This window comes from Erythrolamprus reginae, chromosome 6, assembly GCF_031021105.1.
Source record: "Erythrolamprus reginae isolate rEryReg1 chromosome 6, rEryReg1.hap1, whole genome shotgun sequence".
Taxonomy (NCBI): Eukaryota; Metazoa; Chordata; class Lepidosauria; order Squamata; family Dipsadidae; genus Erythrolamprus; species Erythrolamprus reginae.
In genome coordinates this window covers 63,237,327-63,258,632 of record NC_091955.1, presented here as the reverse complement: position 1 = coordinate 63,258,632, position 21,306 = coordinate 63,237,327, and the positions used below count along the sequence as shown (strand labels likewise).

Below are 21,306 nucleotides of genomic sequence, written 5' to 3'. Positions count from 1 at the left end.
ATCTTAGCCAATCAGTGAATTTTCCCTTATTTCTTTTAAACAGACATAACAGTATCTTCAGGACCCCATCCTTCCAACTGAATCTGAACACCCTGAATATTTGAGCCAGGAGGCTATGCTTTGACTTACCCCACCAAAAGTGTCTGATCTGGAAAAATTTGGATGACTACTCCATGTCTATGGAATGGACATTCCAGACATTCCCAATCTTGCTACGATAGAGAAAACAGTGACAACTTTTATTTTGTAGGGATTGGAATCTTAAGGTTTGTTTGTATTACCATTAGTTTGGTACGGGGAGAGAATAGGAGTGTGTATAAACAGTGCATCAATAAATATTACAGGTAATCCTGTACCTACAACCATTCATTTTGTTACAATGGAACTAAAAAATGACATTTTTTCACACTAACGACTGTTGTAGCATCCCTCTGGTCATGTGATCAAAAATTATACATTTGACAGTTGGTTCATATTTATGATGGTTGCAGTGTCCTAGGGCAGTGTTTCCCAACCTTGGCAACTTGAAGAAATTTGGACTTCAACTCCCAGAATTCCCCAGCCAGCATTCGCTGGCTGTGGAATTCTGGGAATTGAAGTCCAAATTTCTTCAAGTTGCCAAGTTTGGGAAATACTGTCCTAGGGTCTATGCTCTTGTGACAAGGAAAGTCAATGTGGAAGCTAGATTCAGTTAACCACCATGTTACTAATTTAACAACTACAGTAATTCACTTAATTACTATAACAACAAAGGTCATAAAATGGGTCAAAACTCACTTTACAGCTATCTCACTTAGCAACAGAAATTTTGGGTTTCAATTAATAATTGAATTAATTGAATTCAATTAATAATAATTGTGGTTGTAAGTCAAGGACTACTTATAATACATTAGCTGGGGAGAGAAATTAATTTTAATTATGATTATAGAATGAATTTATGTTCAGATAAACTGGTGAGTTCATATTAATTCCTAATAGAAATGTAATATAGAGGAGACGCTTGTTTTAAATAGGTGTTACAGTACTTCTACCAGTTTTGGAGAAACTAGTGCCACAGAAATATGTAGGACAGAAACTTATAATTATTTATTCTAGGAACAGTCCAAAATGCAAAATCCAAACTAAGCATTTCTCAAAAGTAAGGAAAATTTTGCCGGAAACTGACTGCTGTTAAAACCTGTGCAATATCAAAGGGCTAAGTTTAGAATTGTATACCCTAACCTTGGTATTCTGGAGAGTCTGAGACTAGGTGTTAAATTGAGGGGGGAAATAAGCATAAGTGAACCATATATGAAAATCTGAATATCACTGTGCATCTGTTTTTAAGTATTACATATGTAAAAATAAAGCAAACAGAAAAAAATAATTATCCTCCATATCTAATACAGCAGGTAGGTGCATTACATAATTCCAAATTCTATAAACTGCAACCTGAGACAGAATTTTCTTTCCACTTTTCCAATATTATGAACTTCTCAAGGGGCCTGGCTTTTGCATATGATAATTTGAGCCTGGTTATTTGGATTATGAACCATTTGTTTGTTTTCTGGCTATCCATGCTGCACTTAGGGGTCTTCTTCAACAGTAAAGTTGAAAAGCCTTTAATAATCTTTCTATCCTGTTTCTTCAAAGACCATTTTTGCTTCCTCCAAGTTTAAAAGTTCACATGATCTTCTTCCAATTCAGCCTCCCTCAATAGGTATTTAATGTATAAACAAGAATATACAATTTTGTCTTAATTCTATGCCAGCCTGTGGTCTGTTTTACCATATTGTTTGGATTGTGGCTTTCCACAGTGGCCAGCCATAAATCTAGAAAAATGCAACCAAAACCATCTCTGTGTATGCTTTTAAAAGGGCAGGATAGGAAGCAAGATGTTTTGTGATGGGAGGAAAGCCCTCCCTCCAAATACATTTTTTTCAGCCATCTACAGATGTGGTAATGGACAGCTGATTTCAAGCAGCCTTTGATTACATAATATCTGTGCCAGTAGCTGTCTCCTAATGGAATTACACTGCTAAAAAAAATAAAGGGAACAGTCAAAGAACTCATCCTAGATCTGAATGAATGAAATATTCTCATTGAATACTTTGTTCTGTACAAAGTTGAATGTGCTGACCCCATGTGAAATTGATTGTCAATCAGTGTTGCTTCCTAAGTGGACAGTTTGATTTCACAGAAGTTTGATTTACTTGGAGTTATATTGTGTTGTTTAAGTGTTCCCTTTATTTTTTTTGAGCAGTATACTTTACAGAGTGGTTGGAGGGAAGGCAGGAAACAAATGTTTATTTATTTTTATTTATTTTGTCAAGTACCTATTTGTAGTATACAAAGGTATAACAATGTTTATATACCTGATACTAGTAAAAGAAACATTAGGACAGGGGATGGAAGGCACTCTGGTGCAGTTATGCACACCCCTTACTGACCTCTTAAATCGGGAGAGGTCAACATTGGATAGTGGTTCCCAAACTTGGCAACTTTTAAGACTTGTGGACTTCAACTCCCAGAATTCTCCAGCCAGCTATGCTATGTATAGCTATGCTATGCTGGCTGGAGAATTCTGGGAGTTGGAGTCCACAAGTCTTTATGTTGCCAATTTTGGGAACCAATGGAAAGTTTTGGGGGTTAGGTGATATTAGGTAAATGTCATATTTATATAGCTAATAAAAATATGACTGTTACCTAGGTTAATTTCCATAAAGGTACTACCTATCTATGGACGTTTTTCACCGATCAACGCTAATTGCATTGCTCGTGTGCTCATTGATCTTCCTTCTCCTCCTCCTTCCAGAAATCAATTGAGCCGATTACAAAGTAGAGCCGTAGTACTGTAGTAGCAACCGCCGCGCCTTTCGCAGCCTTCCCGAGCGACCAGGAGGCGTCCGCGGGACAGACACGGGTGCCACGCCTCCCACTCCGCCAAGAGGCAGGCCTGCGCGCCGGGTAGATCACGGCCGCTACGGGGCGGCTCTGCAAGGGACGAAAGAAGACGGACCGCCTCGGCCGGTGCCATTGGCCGGGAACATGGCGCTGAACAGGAACCACTTGCCCGGTGGCGGGGTTGTCCCGCCCAACGGGGAAAGGTAACCGGAGTCGAAGAGGCGCTCGGCTGGCAAGGGGCGGCAGGAGGGAGAGTTTGGCCGGGCGGTGGGGGGGGGGGGGGGTTGCGTATGCTCGGGGATGGCGATACGCAGGCGGAGCGTTTCCATCTGCTCCGCTGGGACGGGCGCCTCTAAGCCCAGTGTCTGCTTTCTCTCCCGCCTGCTTTCCTCCACTTCGAGTGGGGCGCCTGGGCTCCCGAGTGCCCGCGTCTTTTCCATCACCCGGAGGAGGAGTGCGACTTCTGCCCAAGTGTTAAAGTGGCCGTGGAGGGCTTAATCCGCGTCGCTCCCTCCCTCTCTCCCTCCTTGCCATCCCCGGGACTTCGACTCTGGGTGGGGAAGGCGGTGATAGTATAATAGCTTGTTTTTGTTTTGCTTTGTTTCGACAGTCTACGCCAGAGGTAGGCAAAATTGGCTCTTCTATGACTCGTGGACTTCAACTCCCAGAATGCCTCAGCTAGCATGATGGGCTCAGGAATTCTGGGAATTGAAGTCCGCAAGTCATAGAAGCACCAACTTTGCCTTCCCTTGGTCTGCGCGGCCTTTACTTCCAACTTCCGGCCCGCGCAATAATTTACGCACGGTGTTGTTGTTTTATGACGTGGGCTGTGTGATTGTGACACACGTTTTCCTTCCCAGGTTAAAACTTCATTAAGTACGGATTTAATCCCGCCTTCCTCCGCCTAGGTTAGGAATAATGAGTTGTAGCCGGAGAGCAGTTTTCGTGGAGGGTGGAGAGTTAAGGAGGCTGCGTTATTGAATAGAAGTTATCTTTCCATCACCCTAGAAAAGTACCAATTGATCGAGGAAAAGAAATAAAGTGTGGCCCGAGATACATTTCTATATTATTTCTCTGTCAGGCTCAAACGTGACTGAAGTAGTTGGCTTCACAGGAAAACGTTAATAATTTCATTATGTTAAGACAGTAGTACTCAGCTAATACATTGAAGAGATGACTAATTTGTCGTCATTATTAAACTTCGAAATAAGACAAGCAATTTACTGAAGAAAACATACCAAAAATAGTACAGCAGAGCTACGATTCTGACAGGAGGCCTGAAAGTAAATCCAGTATGAGTTAAACCAGAATCACATGATTTCCACATGACCATTGGATTGCTAAATTAAAAGGCTTAGTCTTGTCAACATTCTTGAGCGGTAATGTCACCGTTTTTTTAAAATCCTAAGTTTAAAAATGTGCTGTTTTTTTATAAAGATATTCAGAATTTTTGTATTTTTCCCAATTTATATATTGCAATTTCTGAGAATTTTAAAAGGCAGCTTTTTGGGTAGTAGTAGTAGTATAATGGATTTAAGTGCATGTGTTGCTATCACTGGTGTTTCCAATTCCATGTACGGTTGAGTAGGCACTAGGAATGCTACTCTGTCTAGAGTTAAAACCGGAACAAAATAATACCCCTTTCCTGTTGAACTTCACTCTATTCTGTGGTCGGTCCTGCTGATGATGAAAAGGGATCAGCTCAGCAGCACCCTTATGATATTTGTCTCTAAACAGATAGATATCCTCTTTTAGCTATTTCATGTTAGGGAGCAGACCAAACCCTGAGACATCACACAAAGGAGCACCATTTGGCCATACTGACCCATCATCACCACTGGAATTACTTCGTAAAGAGCAGCAGAACTATTGTAAAACAGTGCCCTCTACTCCAAACTGGGCAGATGGTCCAGAAGAATACTGTAATTGTATTGAATGTTGCTGAGTGTGCACGACACACGTGTTCTCCCCAGCCAGGTCCCTTCATGGGTCACTCACCAAACATGAAAACTATTTCCACCCTGTGCTTTTTCTGGATTTCTGACTGAAAAGGTGTCAGATTATGCATTTTTACTAGATGCTCTGACACCCACTTTCTTCCTCAAAAGAAAGCCTCTCAAGAGTCACTTGGTTGAGTTGGGTGATTATAGAAATTGAATAAATAAATAACAACTTGGTGAGGAGTTTGATGACAACAATTATTCATTATGATTGGCACCAGAGAATGAGGACAGAGCATCACTTATTCCCCAAATGAGACACTTACTGGTATCTGGATTAATCTGATACTATGCCACCTTTGTTTTTATTGGACAGATCTAAACAAATACCCGCATCTATTTTCAGAAAGCTTTACTGTTAATCTACCTCCAGTGGTGTCCAGATATCATTTCTGATGCTAACATCTAGAAGTCCTCAATAAACCAGAGTCCTCTGATTTGGATGACTGCTTATAAGCAGTCCTCTGATTTGGAGGCTGCTTATAAGCAGTTATATCAAGTAATTCATACCCTCAAAATGATGCTATAGAGCAGTGTTTCCCAACCTTTTTTGAGCCGCGGCACATTATTCGTATTTTCAAAATCCTGGGGAACACTGAAAGGGGGGGGGGGGGCGGGCTAAAGAAAAGTTTGGACAAAAAACCCTCTCTCTTCCTCCCTTTCGCTCTATTTCTCCCTCTTTCTCTCTTTTCCTTCCTTCCCTTCATTCTCTCTCTCCATCCCTCTTTCTTTCTTTCTTCCTCTCTTTTTTGCTCTCTTTCTCTCTCCCTCCTTCCCTTCCTCTATGTCTTTCTCTCTTCCTTGCTCTCTCTCTCTGTCTCTCTTGCTATCTCTTTCTTGCTTTTTTCTCTCTCTCTTGCTCTCTCTCTCTCTTTCACTGTCTTGCTATATGTCTCTTTCTTTCTCTTTGCCTCTCTTGCTATCTCTCTTTCTTTCTCTTTCTCTCTCTCTCTGTGCCTCTCTTGCTAAGTCTCTCTTTTTCTGTTGCTATGTCTCTCTTTCTTTTTCTCTCTCTCTGCCTCTCTTGCTATGTCTCTCTTTCTCTCTCTCTTTCTCTATCTCTCTTTCTCTGCCTCTCTTGCTGTCTCTCTTTCTTGCTCTGTCTCTCTTTCTCTGCCTCTCTTGCTATGTCTCTTTCTCTCTCTCTCTGCCTCTTATATGTCTCTCTTTCTTTCTCTCTCTCTCTCAGCTGACTGCAAGCGGGAGCCCTGACGGCGGCAGCTGGACGTGGTGCTGGACACCGTATATGCCAGGCACGCAGCGCCAGCATGTACGACGTCCAGCAGAACGTCCAACCGCCACCGTCAGGGCTCCCACTTGCAGTCAGCTGAGAGAGAGAGAGAGAGCGATCCCTCTCGCCGCCGCCATCTCCCCCGACTGCCTGCGGCCGCTGCGCCCCCCCCCCCCCGCTCCCATCGGACACTTGCCGTCGACGAAAGAGGAGCTCCAGCTGGGCGGGGCGCTGCCGGTACTTCCGTCCTGGGGCTCCCGCTCGCAGCTGTCCCCCGCCTCCTGCTCGATGCCGCGGTTTTCGGCGCTCTCCTGCTGGGCCCCAAAGAAAGAAGGCAGGAAAAAGGTGCGAAGAATGGAGCTCTCCTTCTTCCTGCCTTCCTTCTTTGGGGCCCAGCAGGAGAGCGCCGAAAACCGCGGCATCGAGCAGGAGACAGCTGCGAGCGGGAGCCCCAGGACGGAAGTACCGGCAGCGCCCCGCCCAGCTGAAGCTTGGCGGCACACCTGGCCATGTCTCGCGGCACACCAGTGTGCCGCGGCACACCGGTTGGGAAACGCTGCTATAGAGCACTGCACACCAAGACAACTAGACAGAAGAATAGTTTTTTCCCAAATGCCATCACTCTCCTAAACAAAAAAAATCCTCACCACCTTTAACTATTCACTAAGTCTGCATTACTATTACTATTAGTCTTCTCATTGTTCCTTTCTCCCATCTCCTCCCACCTATGATTGAATGACTGTAACTTGTTGCTTGTATCAATACGATTTATATTAATATTGATTGTTTTTTGACTGTTTATTTGTATGCTGTGACAATCATTAAATGTTGTACCTCATGATTCTATTCTATTATCATAAACTATGCACCTTTAAAAGAACTGGAGAATAAAAAGGAAAGAAAAACTGTTCACACAATTCATAAATATTTCACACATTTGGTGGGGTGCTGGGGATAATGGATAGTTGCCTTATCAGCTATTGAAATGAGAATAGCTAGTTGTGTTTCATTATAATTAGATTACATATATGTAAGTGGGCTTGGTACTCAACAAGCCTTATCCTGAAATAACTGCAGAAGATTAAAGCTATCGATTTTCGAACTAATCCAGTGCTTATTGAAACACCAATGAGTCACAATTGGCTGAATTCATTCCACATTTTGTCAAACTATGGTGGTTAGGGCTAGTTGTCATAGAAATAAACTTAATGTTTTATGCACAGAGAAGGAAAACTCATCTCCTCACAGTCAAAATAATCTGGTTCATCTCCTAATAGTTAACTATCAGTTGTCCAATCCACTTCCAATAAAGATGATTTCTTACAAAAGCTATTTTCCAAACGACACTATTGAGTGATCTGGAATATTTTTATAAAGTTTGTACTTTACATATATATATATGTAGATACTATTAAAGAGTAAGAAAAAAAATCTTAGACTTAACACAAAGAGTAAATAATAAAAATAGATATTGGTGTTATCTATTCTGCGGATAGAATACTACACTCACTAGTATTATTTGTATAGAGGTTTATTTGTACAGAGATAAATACTTTTTATTAAGTTGATTCTTCATCTGTATTGTCATTTTTAATAACCCTTATTAAAGATACTAACACATCTATATTATATCCTTGAAGTATTCTCAAGCACTGTAAAGATGTGGAGCTGACTTTCTCTGAGCTAACTGGCAATCCAGAGATGTTCAAAGGCACTAAGAAAGGAATGGTTTTTCTCACTCCTTATCGGGTAAGTTCTGAGTCAAATCCAACCTTCCAACCTTTCTACTAAATCTGCACTTCTATTCTACTAGTTTTTCTCATCATTCCTTTCACCCATTTCCTCCCATGTTGACTGTATGACTGTAACTTGTTGCTTATATCCTAAGATTTTTATTAATATTGCTTCTTCATTGCTTATTTGACCCCTATGACAATCATTAAGTGTTGTACCCCATGATTCTTGACAAATGTATATTTTATTTTATGTACGCTGAGAGCATATGCACCAAGACAAATTCCTTGTGTGTCCAATCACACTTGGCCAATTAAAAATATATTCTATTCTATTCTATTCTATTCTAAACAAAAACAAAGTGGAAAATTCCCTCAGTTAAACTTCTAAAATAATATTCAGTTTCTGAAATGATATTTTTAGCAGTACATAAAGTAATACAAATTTTCTGCAAAATCCTTCTCATTTTGATGCTTTTACTAGACTGAAAGTTAGCTGTGGCATCAGAACTGCAGTGGTTATGTTTTTTCTTTCCTGATTTAGGTGTCTCATAGTTTAGACGGCTATCTAAAACAAGTTATGCTTTCGTCATTTACTTGCTCTGGTCAAAATCCAAATTGAATTACTTAATGCCTTACATGCATATGTCTTTAAAAGACTTGAAGACATGAAGATATTAAAATAGTTATAGTGATTTAGCTTTTGAAGCCAGTAACACTGGTATAGTACTATTTGCATTAACAATTCATTTTCAGACAGTTTAGTGTTTTAAATACTTGAGAGTCGATTTTTCAAAAGATTGACTGCAACTCATCTTGTGTGGAGTTTAAGAATGGACTATGAAGTTTTGATTGCAGGTCTGCTATCAGGAACTATTAAGTTGACAGACTACAGATGAGTTCTGTGGATCCTTCTGTCTCTGGAACTATCTCCAGCTCAAAAATAAAAATAAACACAGCTCCATCACTATTTTAAAAACAATATTTAAAACATTTGCTTTTATGTGTAGATTAAAAGGATTGTGTTTTGGTCTTTAAATATTTTGTATATTTTTCTTTTGGTTGATCCATGCACAGTTATTGAGATATTTAATGAAGACCTACACAAACCAAGAATCCAAAGTTATAAGCTAAACCATGCTGAACAGCCTTTTAAAAATATCTATCTTGATTGATTATTTTATGTATTTTTTTAAAAGTGTTTTAGGATGGATGGGTTAGCTTTGGGATAAAAAAGATTAGTCCAATTTTAAATATTAAGTTGATGATTTGATATGGTCGTTGATTGCAATTACCGAGTCTTCGGAGAGGGGCGGCATACAAATCTAAGTAATAAATAAATAAATAAAATATATAACAAGGTTTTCGTTTTTGTGTGACTTTTTGTGCTTTTCTTTTTAAAAAGTGAAGGCATAATTTTGTTTTGCAGGTTATTTTTGTGTCAAAAGGCAAAGACCCAATGATGTCTTTCATGATGCCATTCCACTTAATGAAGGGATGCTCAATTGAACAGCCTGTCTTTTCTGCCAATTATATCAAAGGAGTAATACAAGCAGAACCAGGAGGTATGTGTCCTCCATCAGAGAGGCAATTTTTTCAAAAATACAGTCTTGGACTAATCATATCATCAACACTCCGCGGCTTGCACTGGCTGCCAATCAATTTCCGGTCACAATTCAAAGTGTTGGTAATGACCAATAAAGCCCTACACGGCATCGGACCAGAGTACCTACGAGACCGCCTTCTGCCGCACGAATCCCAGTGGCCGATTAGGTCCCACAGAGTTTGCCTTCTCCGGGTCCCGTCGACAAAACAATGCAATCTGGCAGGACCCAGAGGAAGAGCATTCTCTGTGGCGGCCCTGGTCCTCTAGAATCAACTCCCCCCGGAGATTCGAACTGCCCCTACCCTCCTCGCCTTCCGTAAAATGTTGAAGACTCACCTTTGCCACCAGGTGTGGGGGGATTAATCTCCCCCCTCCTTTTTTCGCTGTCCTTTGTTATGTTTATGTTCAGTCGGATTGAGTGTGTATGATTGTGTAACAGATACGTTTTTATAACAATGTATTTTAAATTAGTTTTTTAAAGTTTTTAACATTAGATTTGTATTTATATTGTATTGCTGTTATGTTGTGAGCTGCCCTGAGTCTTCGGAGAGGGCGGCATACAAATCTAATAAATTATTATTATTATTATTATTATTATTATTATTATTATTATTATTATATGTAAAATGAAAAAAATATGTAGCAATGTCTCTTTGTACACATATACCAATAATGAAGGTTTTTGATAGCTGTTACGTTCACCGTCCTTCATTCAATACTTATGAAAAACTTCACAATTCACTCTTAACTTAATACAACTTGTTTTTTAGGTGGTTGGGAAGGTCAGGCTTCATTTAAAATGAGCTTTTTCAGTGGCGGTGCTGTAGAATTTGGACAACTGATGTTCAAGCTTGCGAGTGACGGTAAGACTTTCTTCTCATTTCTTCCCATCCCAGGCAGATAATTTGGTAGCTGATTTCCGCTTTTGATGATAATATTTGACGGATGTACTTGCTGATAGTTCTTCATGCATACTTAAACCCTAATATGTGGTCATTGCTAAATGCTGCTATTCCCACCTCTATTATATATTATTCATTCTTTACAACCCAACTGAATGTTGGAGGGAAAAAAATTACTGAATTTTTTGTAGTATAAGACCTACCGGAGTATAAGACACAGCTTAGTTTTGGGGGAGGAAAAGAATCTACTTACCAGATTCTGGCCTAGCCTGGTCAGTTTTGGCACATTATTTTATCCTCTGGTTAGGGCTTTCAAAAAAACCCTTATTTGTAAAGAGTAACAATGAAACAGCTTTCAAGCCAGTAAGAGCTGGGAACATTGTTAGAACTTGGTTAGGGCTGGAAAGAAAAGTTCTGAGCAAGTAGAGCAATGAAAAAAAAAACTGCAAAGACTTAGGGCTTGGAAAACATTCTCTGCAGATAATAACAATGAAAGACCTTGCAAGCCTGTAAGACCTGGGATCATTGTTAGCACCTGGTTAGGGTTGGAAAGAAACATTTGGAGCAAGTTAGAGCAATGAAAAAGCCCTGCAAAGACAGGGCTTGGAAAACATTCTTAGCAGAGAATAACAATGAAAAATTTTGCAAGCTGGTAAAAGCTGGGAACATCATTAGCACCTGGTTAGAGCTGGAAAGAAACATTTGGAGTTAGAGCAATGAAAAAAGCCTGCAAAGACAGGGTTTAGAAGATATTATTCACAGAGAGTAACTGTGAAAGAGCTTGCAAGTGGGAAAGAGCTGGGAACATCATTAGCATCTGGTTAGGACTGGAAATAAATTTACTTGGAGCAAGTTAGAGTAATGAAAAAAACCTCTGCAAAGACTTAGAGCTTGGAAAACATTCTTCACAGACAGTAACAATGAAAGAACCTGCAAGATAAGAGCTTGGAAGATCATTAGCACCTAGTTAGGGCTGGGGGAATAAAAGCTTCGAAAAAAGCCTCTTTTAGGGAGGAAAAAGGTGCATCTTTTATACTCCAAAGAATACAGTACATAGAGAGACTTGGGCTCTTGTCTATTAGCACGATAACTCTTCTAAACAGAATGGGTCCAAATTTGATATGGTGGAAAAAGCAAGAAAAATACAAACTAGGTCCAAAAATGGGTTTGGAATAGGTTGCTAGCCAAGGAAGAAAAACATTACGGGAAAATATCCCCCAATGGCAAATGTGCGTTGGGCAGTGACTTAGAATGCTTCCTATTCCGTTCTAAGCCCCTTCTCTCCTTCCAGGCACATGTCCCAGAAGAAAGCTAGTGCAGTCTGTCCTGTGCTTTCATGCATGCTCACAAGCACATTTTGTTACCTTGAATTAAATAGACAGTTCCAATGACCACTGCAAGTAAACAGCCAAAGCTAAGCATGCTTTCTGTAGTTTGCTTAATTTTATTATCAATTTTCACATAGAGTGCATTTCCTGCAAAAACTCAATAATTATGATGGGTAAACTGATCCTCTAATTCTCTAATTTTGTGTTGTATGGTTTTTTCAATGACGGGTTTTTAGATGCTTTCTTTTAATTATTAGATTTGTTACACTGTATATTGTTTTTATTATTGTTGTGAGCCGCCCCGAGTCTACGGAGAGGGGCGGCATACAAATCTAATAAATTATTATTATTATTATTATTATTATTATTATTATTATTATTATTATTAATTATTATATAATTTGCTTAAATTACCTACAATTTTTGTTGATTTAAAACATATTACTTAAATGCCAAGATTTCAAGTGGTAAATTTGGCCTATTAACTACACTATGTTTAGCCTCTAGAGGAGTACCACCTCCAAGTTTTGGCTATGGGTATGCACCACCACCTTTTCCTGGCGCTTATGGACCTCCACCAGGAAGCTACGTTATGCCACAGCCAGCTTCTGGAGCCTATGTTTATATGCCTGCACAAATGAATGGATATGGAGTTGCTCCGCAGCCTATGGGATATCCATATGCACCTCCTCCAGGTGAATTTTCAGTCAAATTTTATAAAATATTGTTATTCAATATTAAGCTGTCTTTTTTTGTTTGTCTAGGATAGGAGTGTCAAACGCAAAGCCCAGGGGCCGAATCCAGGCTGCGAGCCACCCTGGAAACAGTGAAGGTGCTTCTGCCAGTGAAAACAGGCTCCCAAGCTCTGTAACTCTCTGCCAGTGAGCTCCGTTTTCACTGGAAGAGGGTTGCAAGAGGCTGTGGCAGCCGAAAACAGAGCTTGGGAACCTTTTTTCACTGGCGGAGCATTCAGGCCACCACAGGTGCCCCCAACAGGAGTGATGTCGGGCTGGTCACACCCACCCTGGCCACGCCCATCCTGGACCCCCAAAGTCAAACACAACCCTGATGTGGCCTTCAATGAAATTGACACCCCGGATCTACAATAGGTTTTGGCATTCTTGTTCTTTTTTTTGTCTTCATTTAACCTATAAAACATTTTTTTAAAAAAAATCACTCATATAAATATATAAGTCTAAATATGTCGATAAAATGTACTGTAACATTATAAAAAATTATAATTATTCATGTAAATCAGTGCTTAATTATTTTCTGTTACACCCCCCACCGGAAGAAGTAAACATTTTGTGCGCCCTCCCAACTCTGGCAGGATGATTGCAATATTTGGCACGTTTTCGCTGAAAAAAATCAAGCAGCTTTTCACCGTGATTGGGGTGTTTAAGTGACACCTTAATTTATTCGGTTTCAAGCTGCCCGTTGCCAACATTTTTAGACACAGTAAACAAACTGGTCTTTCCTCGTCTCCTACCATAGTCACAATGAAGCCAAGCGTTACATACGCTTCATCATATTTCTTCATCTTAGCTTTCGGGAGACTTAAGTTATTCTCATTATCTGCGTCTCTCTCCTCCTTTCTTTTCATTCCTGTTAAATATTTTTCCATGGTGTCTTTAAAGGGTTTGTTATCTGCACTTCATATCTCCTGCTCTGTGCTATTGTTCAGTGCAAAAAAATCCCTACTTCCCATGGCAAAAAAAGAGCATGTTCTCCGATGTCACACATCCCCACCCTGGCATTGTTTCATGCCCCCACCCAGGGGGGCCCACCCCACTATTTGAGAAGCACTGATTGTAGATGAAATGACATTAAAAATAACCAGATCTGAAAAATATGAATAGCAACATTATAGAATTGCCATTAGGGAAAGGGTAATATTTAAAATGATTGAATATATTCATAGTGAATGGGATTAGCTGTAATAAAGGTAGAATTAAGAGTTCGGGCATTGATTATGCTATTCCACAAATGATTGCACAGTAGTCGTCTCTCTTGGAATGTGTAAATTATTTGGGAAATACTTCCTGATTGAATTTTAAAGAAGGTGCAAAGAAAGGGGGGGGGGAAACAATTCATGTGAACTTGCACCAACATAAATATGTCTGTGATATGCTTGTATAAATATAGATCTCTCCCTCCCCCCCCTCCTTTAGGTGTGTATCCACCACCTCCTGGGATGAATTCCATGTACATGGCACCTCCTCCCCCATATCCTGGCCCTTCTGGTGTTGGACCTTCAGCCCCTATTGACCCAGGATCTTCAGCTCCTAGGACCTGGACAGAACCTGGGATGCCAAGTAAGAATTTAGGAGGGCTTCTTCTTAGAAGTGGGTCACTTGCATTTATTTATTTTATTTATTTATTACTTAGATTTGTATGCCGCCCCTCTCCGAAGACTCGGGGCGGCTCACAACATGTAAAAACAAATCATAAGCAATCAGACAAATTTAAAATATTTAAATATTTAAAACCCCATATGCTAACAGACACACACACAGACATACCATGCATAAATTAAATGTGCCCAGGGGGAGATGCATTGCGCTCCCAGGTTTTATTTTCTGGGTTTTAAGTAAATTATTTTAAAAAACAATTATTGTCATGCCGATTTATCCAACTTGTTTTCTTTGAATTAAATAAATGTTCTTTGAAACATCCCTCTCTTAAACATAAACTCTAAAGGTAAGTGCAAAAGTCTCCAGCCCCTAGTCTCTCCCTCACACTCCCAGTCTTATCTTTGTAGCCAAAAACTGTAGGATTGTGCTACTGAAAGTTTATATTAAGACTCTGGTAGGCTTAATATTCTTTATTTTGATTGTGACACCCCAACCCCCCCAACCCTCCGCTGCCCAAAAGCTGAGGTCAGAAATTCTGTTTCCATCCCTTCCTGTATCGTCAGTGCCATACAACTTATGGACATTTGCCAGCTAAAAATTAATAGAAGGAGAGAGCCTGTGGCCTTGCTTTCAAAAATGTGACCAGATTCTGTTTTAGAGATTATATACTGCTCAAAAAAATAAAGGGAACACTCAAATAGCACATCCTAGATCTGAATGGATGAAATATTCTCATTAAACACTTTGTTTTGTGCAAAGTTAAATGTGCTGACAACAAAATAAAATTGATTGTCAATCAATGTTGCTTCCTAAGTAGACAGTTTGATGTCACAGAAGTTTGATTTACTTGGAGTTATATTCTGTTTTTTAAGTGTTCCCTTTATTTTTTTGAGCAGTATATTTTCTGTTTGATCTGCTGATTGTTGAGATAGAGTTAGCTGATCGATCTTGATCTGAGTCTCTGATCATTGTGAAATATTTTCTCCTTTGATTACCCAAATATACATGATTAATATATCTAAAAATGATTACATTGTCTTGTCCAGATTCTTCCTTATAGAGGCTATAAATCTGTACTTTAATTTATTTAGAAAATAAGAAGATGACACAAGGCAGCATTTATGAATGTGAATAGTGTTTGCATTTTTTTAAAAAGTCCTCCCTGCCTTTTTTCTCTTTTATTAATGATATAGGTGGCAATAAAGCAGCAGAGGCAACTTCCAGTGCATATTACAACCCAGCTAATCCTCATAATGTTTACATGCCTATGGTAAGGATTTTCTCTAGAATTGTATGTGGCAGAAGATGGGGCAGGGGGTAGTGATTGTCCACAATTTTTTAGATGGACTATTTTATCTGAGAAAATCGGAAGAGGAATGAGAAATGAATAATGAGTTCAATCATAGACTAACTTTCCGTTGTTCTAACTTGGTCGGGTCTGAACTAACAGATACTCAGTTGTAATATTTGGTACTATCACCGAGTGGGAATGGACATCCTGTAGCACAATTAGGAACAGATTTAGCTTTGCAGTTCTAAAATTTTTGCTGTTCTGACATTTAGTTCAATAAAATTTGCAGCTAGTTACTCTGAATATAATGTTAACATTATACCAAGAGTATCTGGCATTTTTGCTTTCTACTATACAAGGTTTGTTTGTTTGTTTATTATTTATTTTGTTTGTTTATTTATTTGTTTATTTATTTATTTTTTGATTTGATTTAATTTGTATGCCGCCACTCTGAGACTCGGGGCAGCTATCAACAATAATAAGACAGCATATAATAATAATCCAATAGTAAAAACAATTAAAAACCCATTATAATAAAAACCAAACAGACATACCATGCATAAAATTGTAAAGGCCTAGGGGGAAAGGGTATTTCAATTCCCCCATGCCTGGCGGCAGAGGTGCGTTTTAAGTAGCTTACGAAAGGCAAGGAGGGTGGGGGCAATTCTAATCTCTGGGGGGAGTTGGTTCCAGAGGGCCAGGGCCGCCACAGAGAAGGCTCTTCCCCTGAGTCCCGCCAAGTGGCATTGTTTAGTTGACGGGACCCGGAGAAGACCCACTCTGTGGGACCTAACTGGTCGCTGGGATTCGTGCAGCAGAAGCCGGTGCCGGAGATAATCTGGTCCGGTGCCACGAAGGGCTTTATAGGTTAACACTGAGAAACTTTGAATTCTAGAGGAAATGACACACACACATACATAACACACGCAGTCGATTTATTCACTTTAGGCTGTTCCTCTCCTTTAAAACAACAACAACAACGAAACAGCTATATCCAAGCTTAACTGTCTGTTTCTATTCCATCTCACCCCATCCCCATTGACAGATTATGTGCCAAAAAGGCACTTAAGCACATAGATTTTTGCCATGATGATCTGTTCCTAAACAGCTCTTTTGGATCTTCCAATGGCACACCAATTTGTAACTGAGTCCATCTTATTTACCTTACTACTGGCTGTACTCTTCTCTTTCTACCTCTTCAAGCATTAGAGCCTTTTGCAGAGAGCTAGGTAGACGTATTTGTTGTTTTGTCCACCGGGACATGTTTATTTTCTACTTTAAAAAGAAATCTTGTTTTGAACAAATGGCTGGGCTTCCATCCATCGCCTCCGCGGTGATTAAAGTTCTAACGGACTTTGATTATTTACAAACCGTGACAGTCTTTGCATAATATTAACCTACCACATATTAATAATAAGAACTTTCCTTATAAAGGTATGAAGAACATGAGATCTTGGAACTTGAGGTCCATTATAGTTGCCCATCTTCTTAGAAGATAGATCACATATGAGACTGCACTGTAATGTCTTGCACACTGCAATTTAACATTGAATAATTTTAAGAACACTGAGATATTTTAATAGAGGGCAGAATAAAAACTCAAATGTTTAATAGTAATGTGCCAATGCAATTAAATGTGCCTACATTTTATTTTAGGATCAACCACCTCCTTATGCACCACCTGAGGAAAAGAAGAACAACTAACAGGAGCCACAGCGCCACTTTCTTACGTTTCTTGACTTCGAAGATTTTGCCGTTGCTGCTGCCTCCTGGTTGTTTTTTTTTAAATCTCTAGACCATCCTGTGTCAGTAGCATGCATAGTATTGGATGATGTTACACCTGCTGTTAAACTTTCAGAACGGCAATACAAGAGTGGTGACAGTAGTACTTTAGATTTTTTTCTGTCCTGAGAGTAGGCTATAACAAAACACTTTAATGTGACACAGATATTCATGAAGGAGCATTTTGGTTTTTTGCATCTCTGTATCTTTAATACCATCAATATCTGCATGGCGTTTTCACTCCTTGCAGTTTAATGAATAACAGGGAGTTTTCAGAGACTTCTATCTTTCCTGCAAAGTAGAAGGGAAGAAAGCTTTCCACTGATTCCTGGAAATTGATATCTAAAGAGAGGAAGGGATGACGAGGAGATCCAGAAAGTTAATCAGTTCCTTTTTTCTCAGTAACCGTAGCTGCCTTCTGGTTTGCCACATCCAACCATGCTTTAAAGATTTCACTTTCTGCAATGTTGATTCTTTGTCCTTGCAGGAGGATGCCAGGTAGAAATAGTTTTACTGTATCTACATCTGAAGGAATGCACAACAGGTTTTTCGGCTTTCAATTTGGCTGCAGGGTTTATGTCTCTAAAACGTCTTTATGTATCTCTGTGTCTCTAAAACATCTTCTGCCTGGTGTAAGATTAGGGCAGTGAGTCTCACTCAAATTAGGCCAAATTATCTCTCTGCTCGAACCATATAACAGAAAGGAAATTGGAACTGAAACCTTTTATATGAACTGGAACCAAAGACTGGTTTTTTTAACCGAGGTGACTAAAATAAAGTGTAATTTAGCAAACAGCATAATACCTGATCCAGGGGAAAAAACAGATATTGGTTATTCTAAGAACAGGACTCACTTTGATCTGGAAATCAGTTCTTTTCTAACTAGGAATAGCTAATACAATACTAAATATTATATCTAAAAGGAAGATACTTCTTTTCTGCTACAGAAAATGTAAATTTACACTCCTGTATGTTGGTAAAGCCAGATGTAGATATCAAAGCAGTTTTTCTTTGTTTAGGTATCTATCTAGATTTAGCTGAGCTACATAATTAGGTCTGAGATAATGAGGTGGAAAAATATTAAAACTCCAAAATAAGTAAGAAACAACCAATATTCTGGATTATGTTAAGCTGTTTTTTAAATAATGATTTATGATATGTATATTCCTCTTATATTTGTTCTTAAAAGAACTATTGTTCCACTAATGTAGTGGATAATATAATTTGCATATAGGACATCTCTTTTTTCTTCCTTGATGTTAGGACTTTTACTTCACAGAGAAAAAAACTCAAGACATACTGGTGTGTTATGGATTCTCGTCTATTTTCCCTTTAATAAATGAATTTATTATTCAATAAAAAGTATGAAATAAACTTTTTTCTAACGAATACCTTCGTTCTGAACACAAAAGCATAACTGTTTTCCATAACTAAATAATTAACTGTTTATATTATTTTTGAATTGCACTTTAATACAGAAATATTGAAACCTTTATATTTGTGTCTGCATTGATATGTCGATAACTTTATCATTTTGTGCAAGGATCAATTGGTGTGGGCTGGGAGGGGATAATATGGAAACTCTCCTTAACAAGATCTATTGACTTAAAACTATAACTGTTTTTGTTTAATACTTTGTCAGAGAAATATAGTAAAATGTATATTTAATTATGCATGTAATAACTGCAGCTAGACTTGTGTTTGTGCAAAATTGGAAAGGGGGGGAAATCTCTACAAAAGGAGAGATAAATAAGAAAATATTCACCCAAAAAATCATTTTCTCTCTTGCTCTCTCTCACTCTGTCTCGCTCTTTCTCTCTCTTTCTCTCTCTCTTTTTCTTTCTCTCCCTCTCTCTCTCTTGCTCTCTCTGTCTCTCTCTTTCTCTCTCTCTTCCTCTTCCCTATTTCTCTTTCTTTCTTTCCCTCCCTTCCTTCCTCTCTCTTTTCTCTCTCTCTTTCTCCTTCCCCACCTCTTGCTCTGTTTCTCTCACTGGAATCTCTCCCAACATGCAGTTCAATTCTCACTAGTTTAATTCTCAGCTAGTTCCAAGGAGGTGATTTAAACGCCCCAATTCCTGAGGCAAAACTCCGACCAGCCAACGCGGCCACCCCACAGCAGGCTTCACATGTGAGGAGGAGTGGCCCAAGTGCATGTCCTCTTTCCCAAGACCAGCAACCAAGGAAGGTGCCCTAGGCGCTTCTTGAAGGCGCCGCCGCCCAGCCACGAACGGGCAAAGTGGTGGTGGTCGGGAAAGGGGGGGCGAGGCAACCGGGAGTTGGAGCTCCCTTCTGTCCCGGTCCCAGGGGGAAGGAGAAGGAGGAGGCTGGCGGCATCGGCGTCACATGGACCCCACTCCCATCTTCTCTCCCTCCCCCTGCCGCCATCTCCCCCTCCCTTCCCGGCAGCAGCAGTATTGACAGCAGGAGCAGCACGCAAACAGGAGCATGGGGAGGCAAAGGAAGAAGGAGAACTTCCCGAGCTGCTAAGGCTTATCAAATGCCGCTCTGCGCCGCTTCAGTTTTCTCCTAAAACTTGTGTGTGGAGGTCTGTTAACATGGACCTCTGTTAAAATTGGGACATTTTGGAAACCAGACGGGACGCCGGACAAATAATTGAAAAGCGTGACTGTCCCGCTGAATGCAGGACGTCTGGTCACTTTAGCCTTGAATGATCCTACCATGACTGGGGTCACTTGGCCTTTACTTTCAATATCCTTTCTAGTTCCTCCATCAGGCCCTGGTACTTACCCAGCTTCTCCTATTCCTTCCTATTGCTATCACTCGACACTGCTACAACTATCGCCACTGCTATCTTCTGTTTCTTGTCTATTACCACAGTGGCTGCTTCATCAATTAGCACTTGCCTGTCTTGGTTCTGGAAGTCCTATAGCAGGGATGCACAACCCCTGGATTGTGGACCAATACTGGTCTATGGCCTGTTAAGAACTGGGCTGGGCAAGTGGCAGGCAAACAAACGAAACTTCATCTACACATGCACGGGATCTAGGTTGAATGTGAAGCCCCCCTGACAGTAATGGGCAGCCAAAATTTTTACTGCCACACTGTGATGTGACTTATTTTGTGGGTGTGGCTTAATGGTCATGTGACTGGGTAGTATTGGCTTGCCGGCCATGTGGGAATGGCTTGAACGATCATCATAGCTCAAGTGAACTGTTAAGTCCTCAACTTAAAACCTTACCAGTGTCGCTCGCAGAGGTGACAATTTGCTTCGCGTTTCCTGCTCTCTCCTTCCTGGGTCCCCCCCCCACCTCAGGCTGGGTAGGTAGGCGAATGGGTGCTGCCAGAAGCATAAATGCTGACAGCGCTGCTTTCACCCCTGCCTTCTGCTCGCACCTCAGGTGGGAGGTGGCTGCGGGAGGCTGGAGGGAAGCCGGGCAGGAGAGAGGGAAGCTCGTCCGAGGCCAGAAAGGAGGAAAGAGGAAAAAAGCAAGGAGCTCAGACGCAACAGCAGCAGCAGGGAACAAAAGGAGAGCCAAGCCGAGACCAGTAATCCAGGAAGTGACAGCTGCTGATCAGTTGGAGCTGCGCACGCATCTTCATTTCCGCCGGTGGAACTGCGTTCCATCCCGTCCTGCCTGCTGCCCACCCCTGCCCCCTGCCCTCATGTGTGGAAGAACCGTACCTCACAAAACTGGTCTCTGGTGCCAGAAAAGTTTGGTACTGCTGTCCTATAGGATCTTAGCTCACTTATTCTCTGTGACCTTCTGCAGGATTTCTCTCCCATTTGGACTTGGAATTTTTTCATATATACTGTGCACATATTCCTGCACACGATGCTACTTGGTTGTATCATTCAGTATATGCTGTGCCTGCCAGCATCTTACACCCTGCTATTATGTGTAAAGATTGCCTCTTAAGTCTCTGCACAATTTGCACTGAATCTTACCAAGTGTGTGGTAAATCCTTGCTTCTATGCATCTAGTGCTTAGTGCCTCTTCTTGTGCTGCTATGATCAGTGTTGCCTTTTAATCCATTTCACACACACGCACACACATGCACACACATATATATAAATTGAGCAGCACATTGTTCATAGAAACATCGAAGTCTGACGGTAGAAAAAGACCTCATGGTCCATCTAGTCTGCCCTTATACTATTTTCTGTATTTTATCTTAGGATGGATATATGTCTATCCCAGGCATGTTTAAATTTAGTTACTGTGGATTTATCTACC

At 40.3% G+C, this 21,306-nt stretch overlaps 1 protein-coding gene across 1 annotated transcript; it reads left to right on the top strand.

Annotated features, from left to right (window-relative positions):
• The first annotated feature begins 2,565 nt into the window (after positions 1-2,565).
• On the top strand, positions 2,566-18,603 carry WBP2NL (WBP2 N-terminal like). Its single transcript, XM_070756020.1, has 8 exons — positions 2,566-3,086; positions 7,755-7,863; positions 9,277-9,412; positions 10,224-10,316; positions 12,184-12,378; positions 13,855-13,998; positions 15,231-15,307; positions 16,985-18,603. Exons 1-8 carry the CDS (start codon positions 3,028-3,030, stop codon positions 17,030-17,032), a joined length of 861 nt encoding a protein of 286 aa, XP_070612121.1. The 5' UTR covers positions 2,566-3,027; the 3' UTR covers positions 17,033-18,603.
• Positions 18,604-21,306: the final 2,703 nt, after the last annotated feature.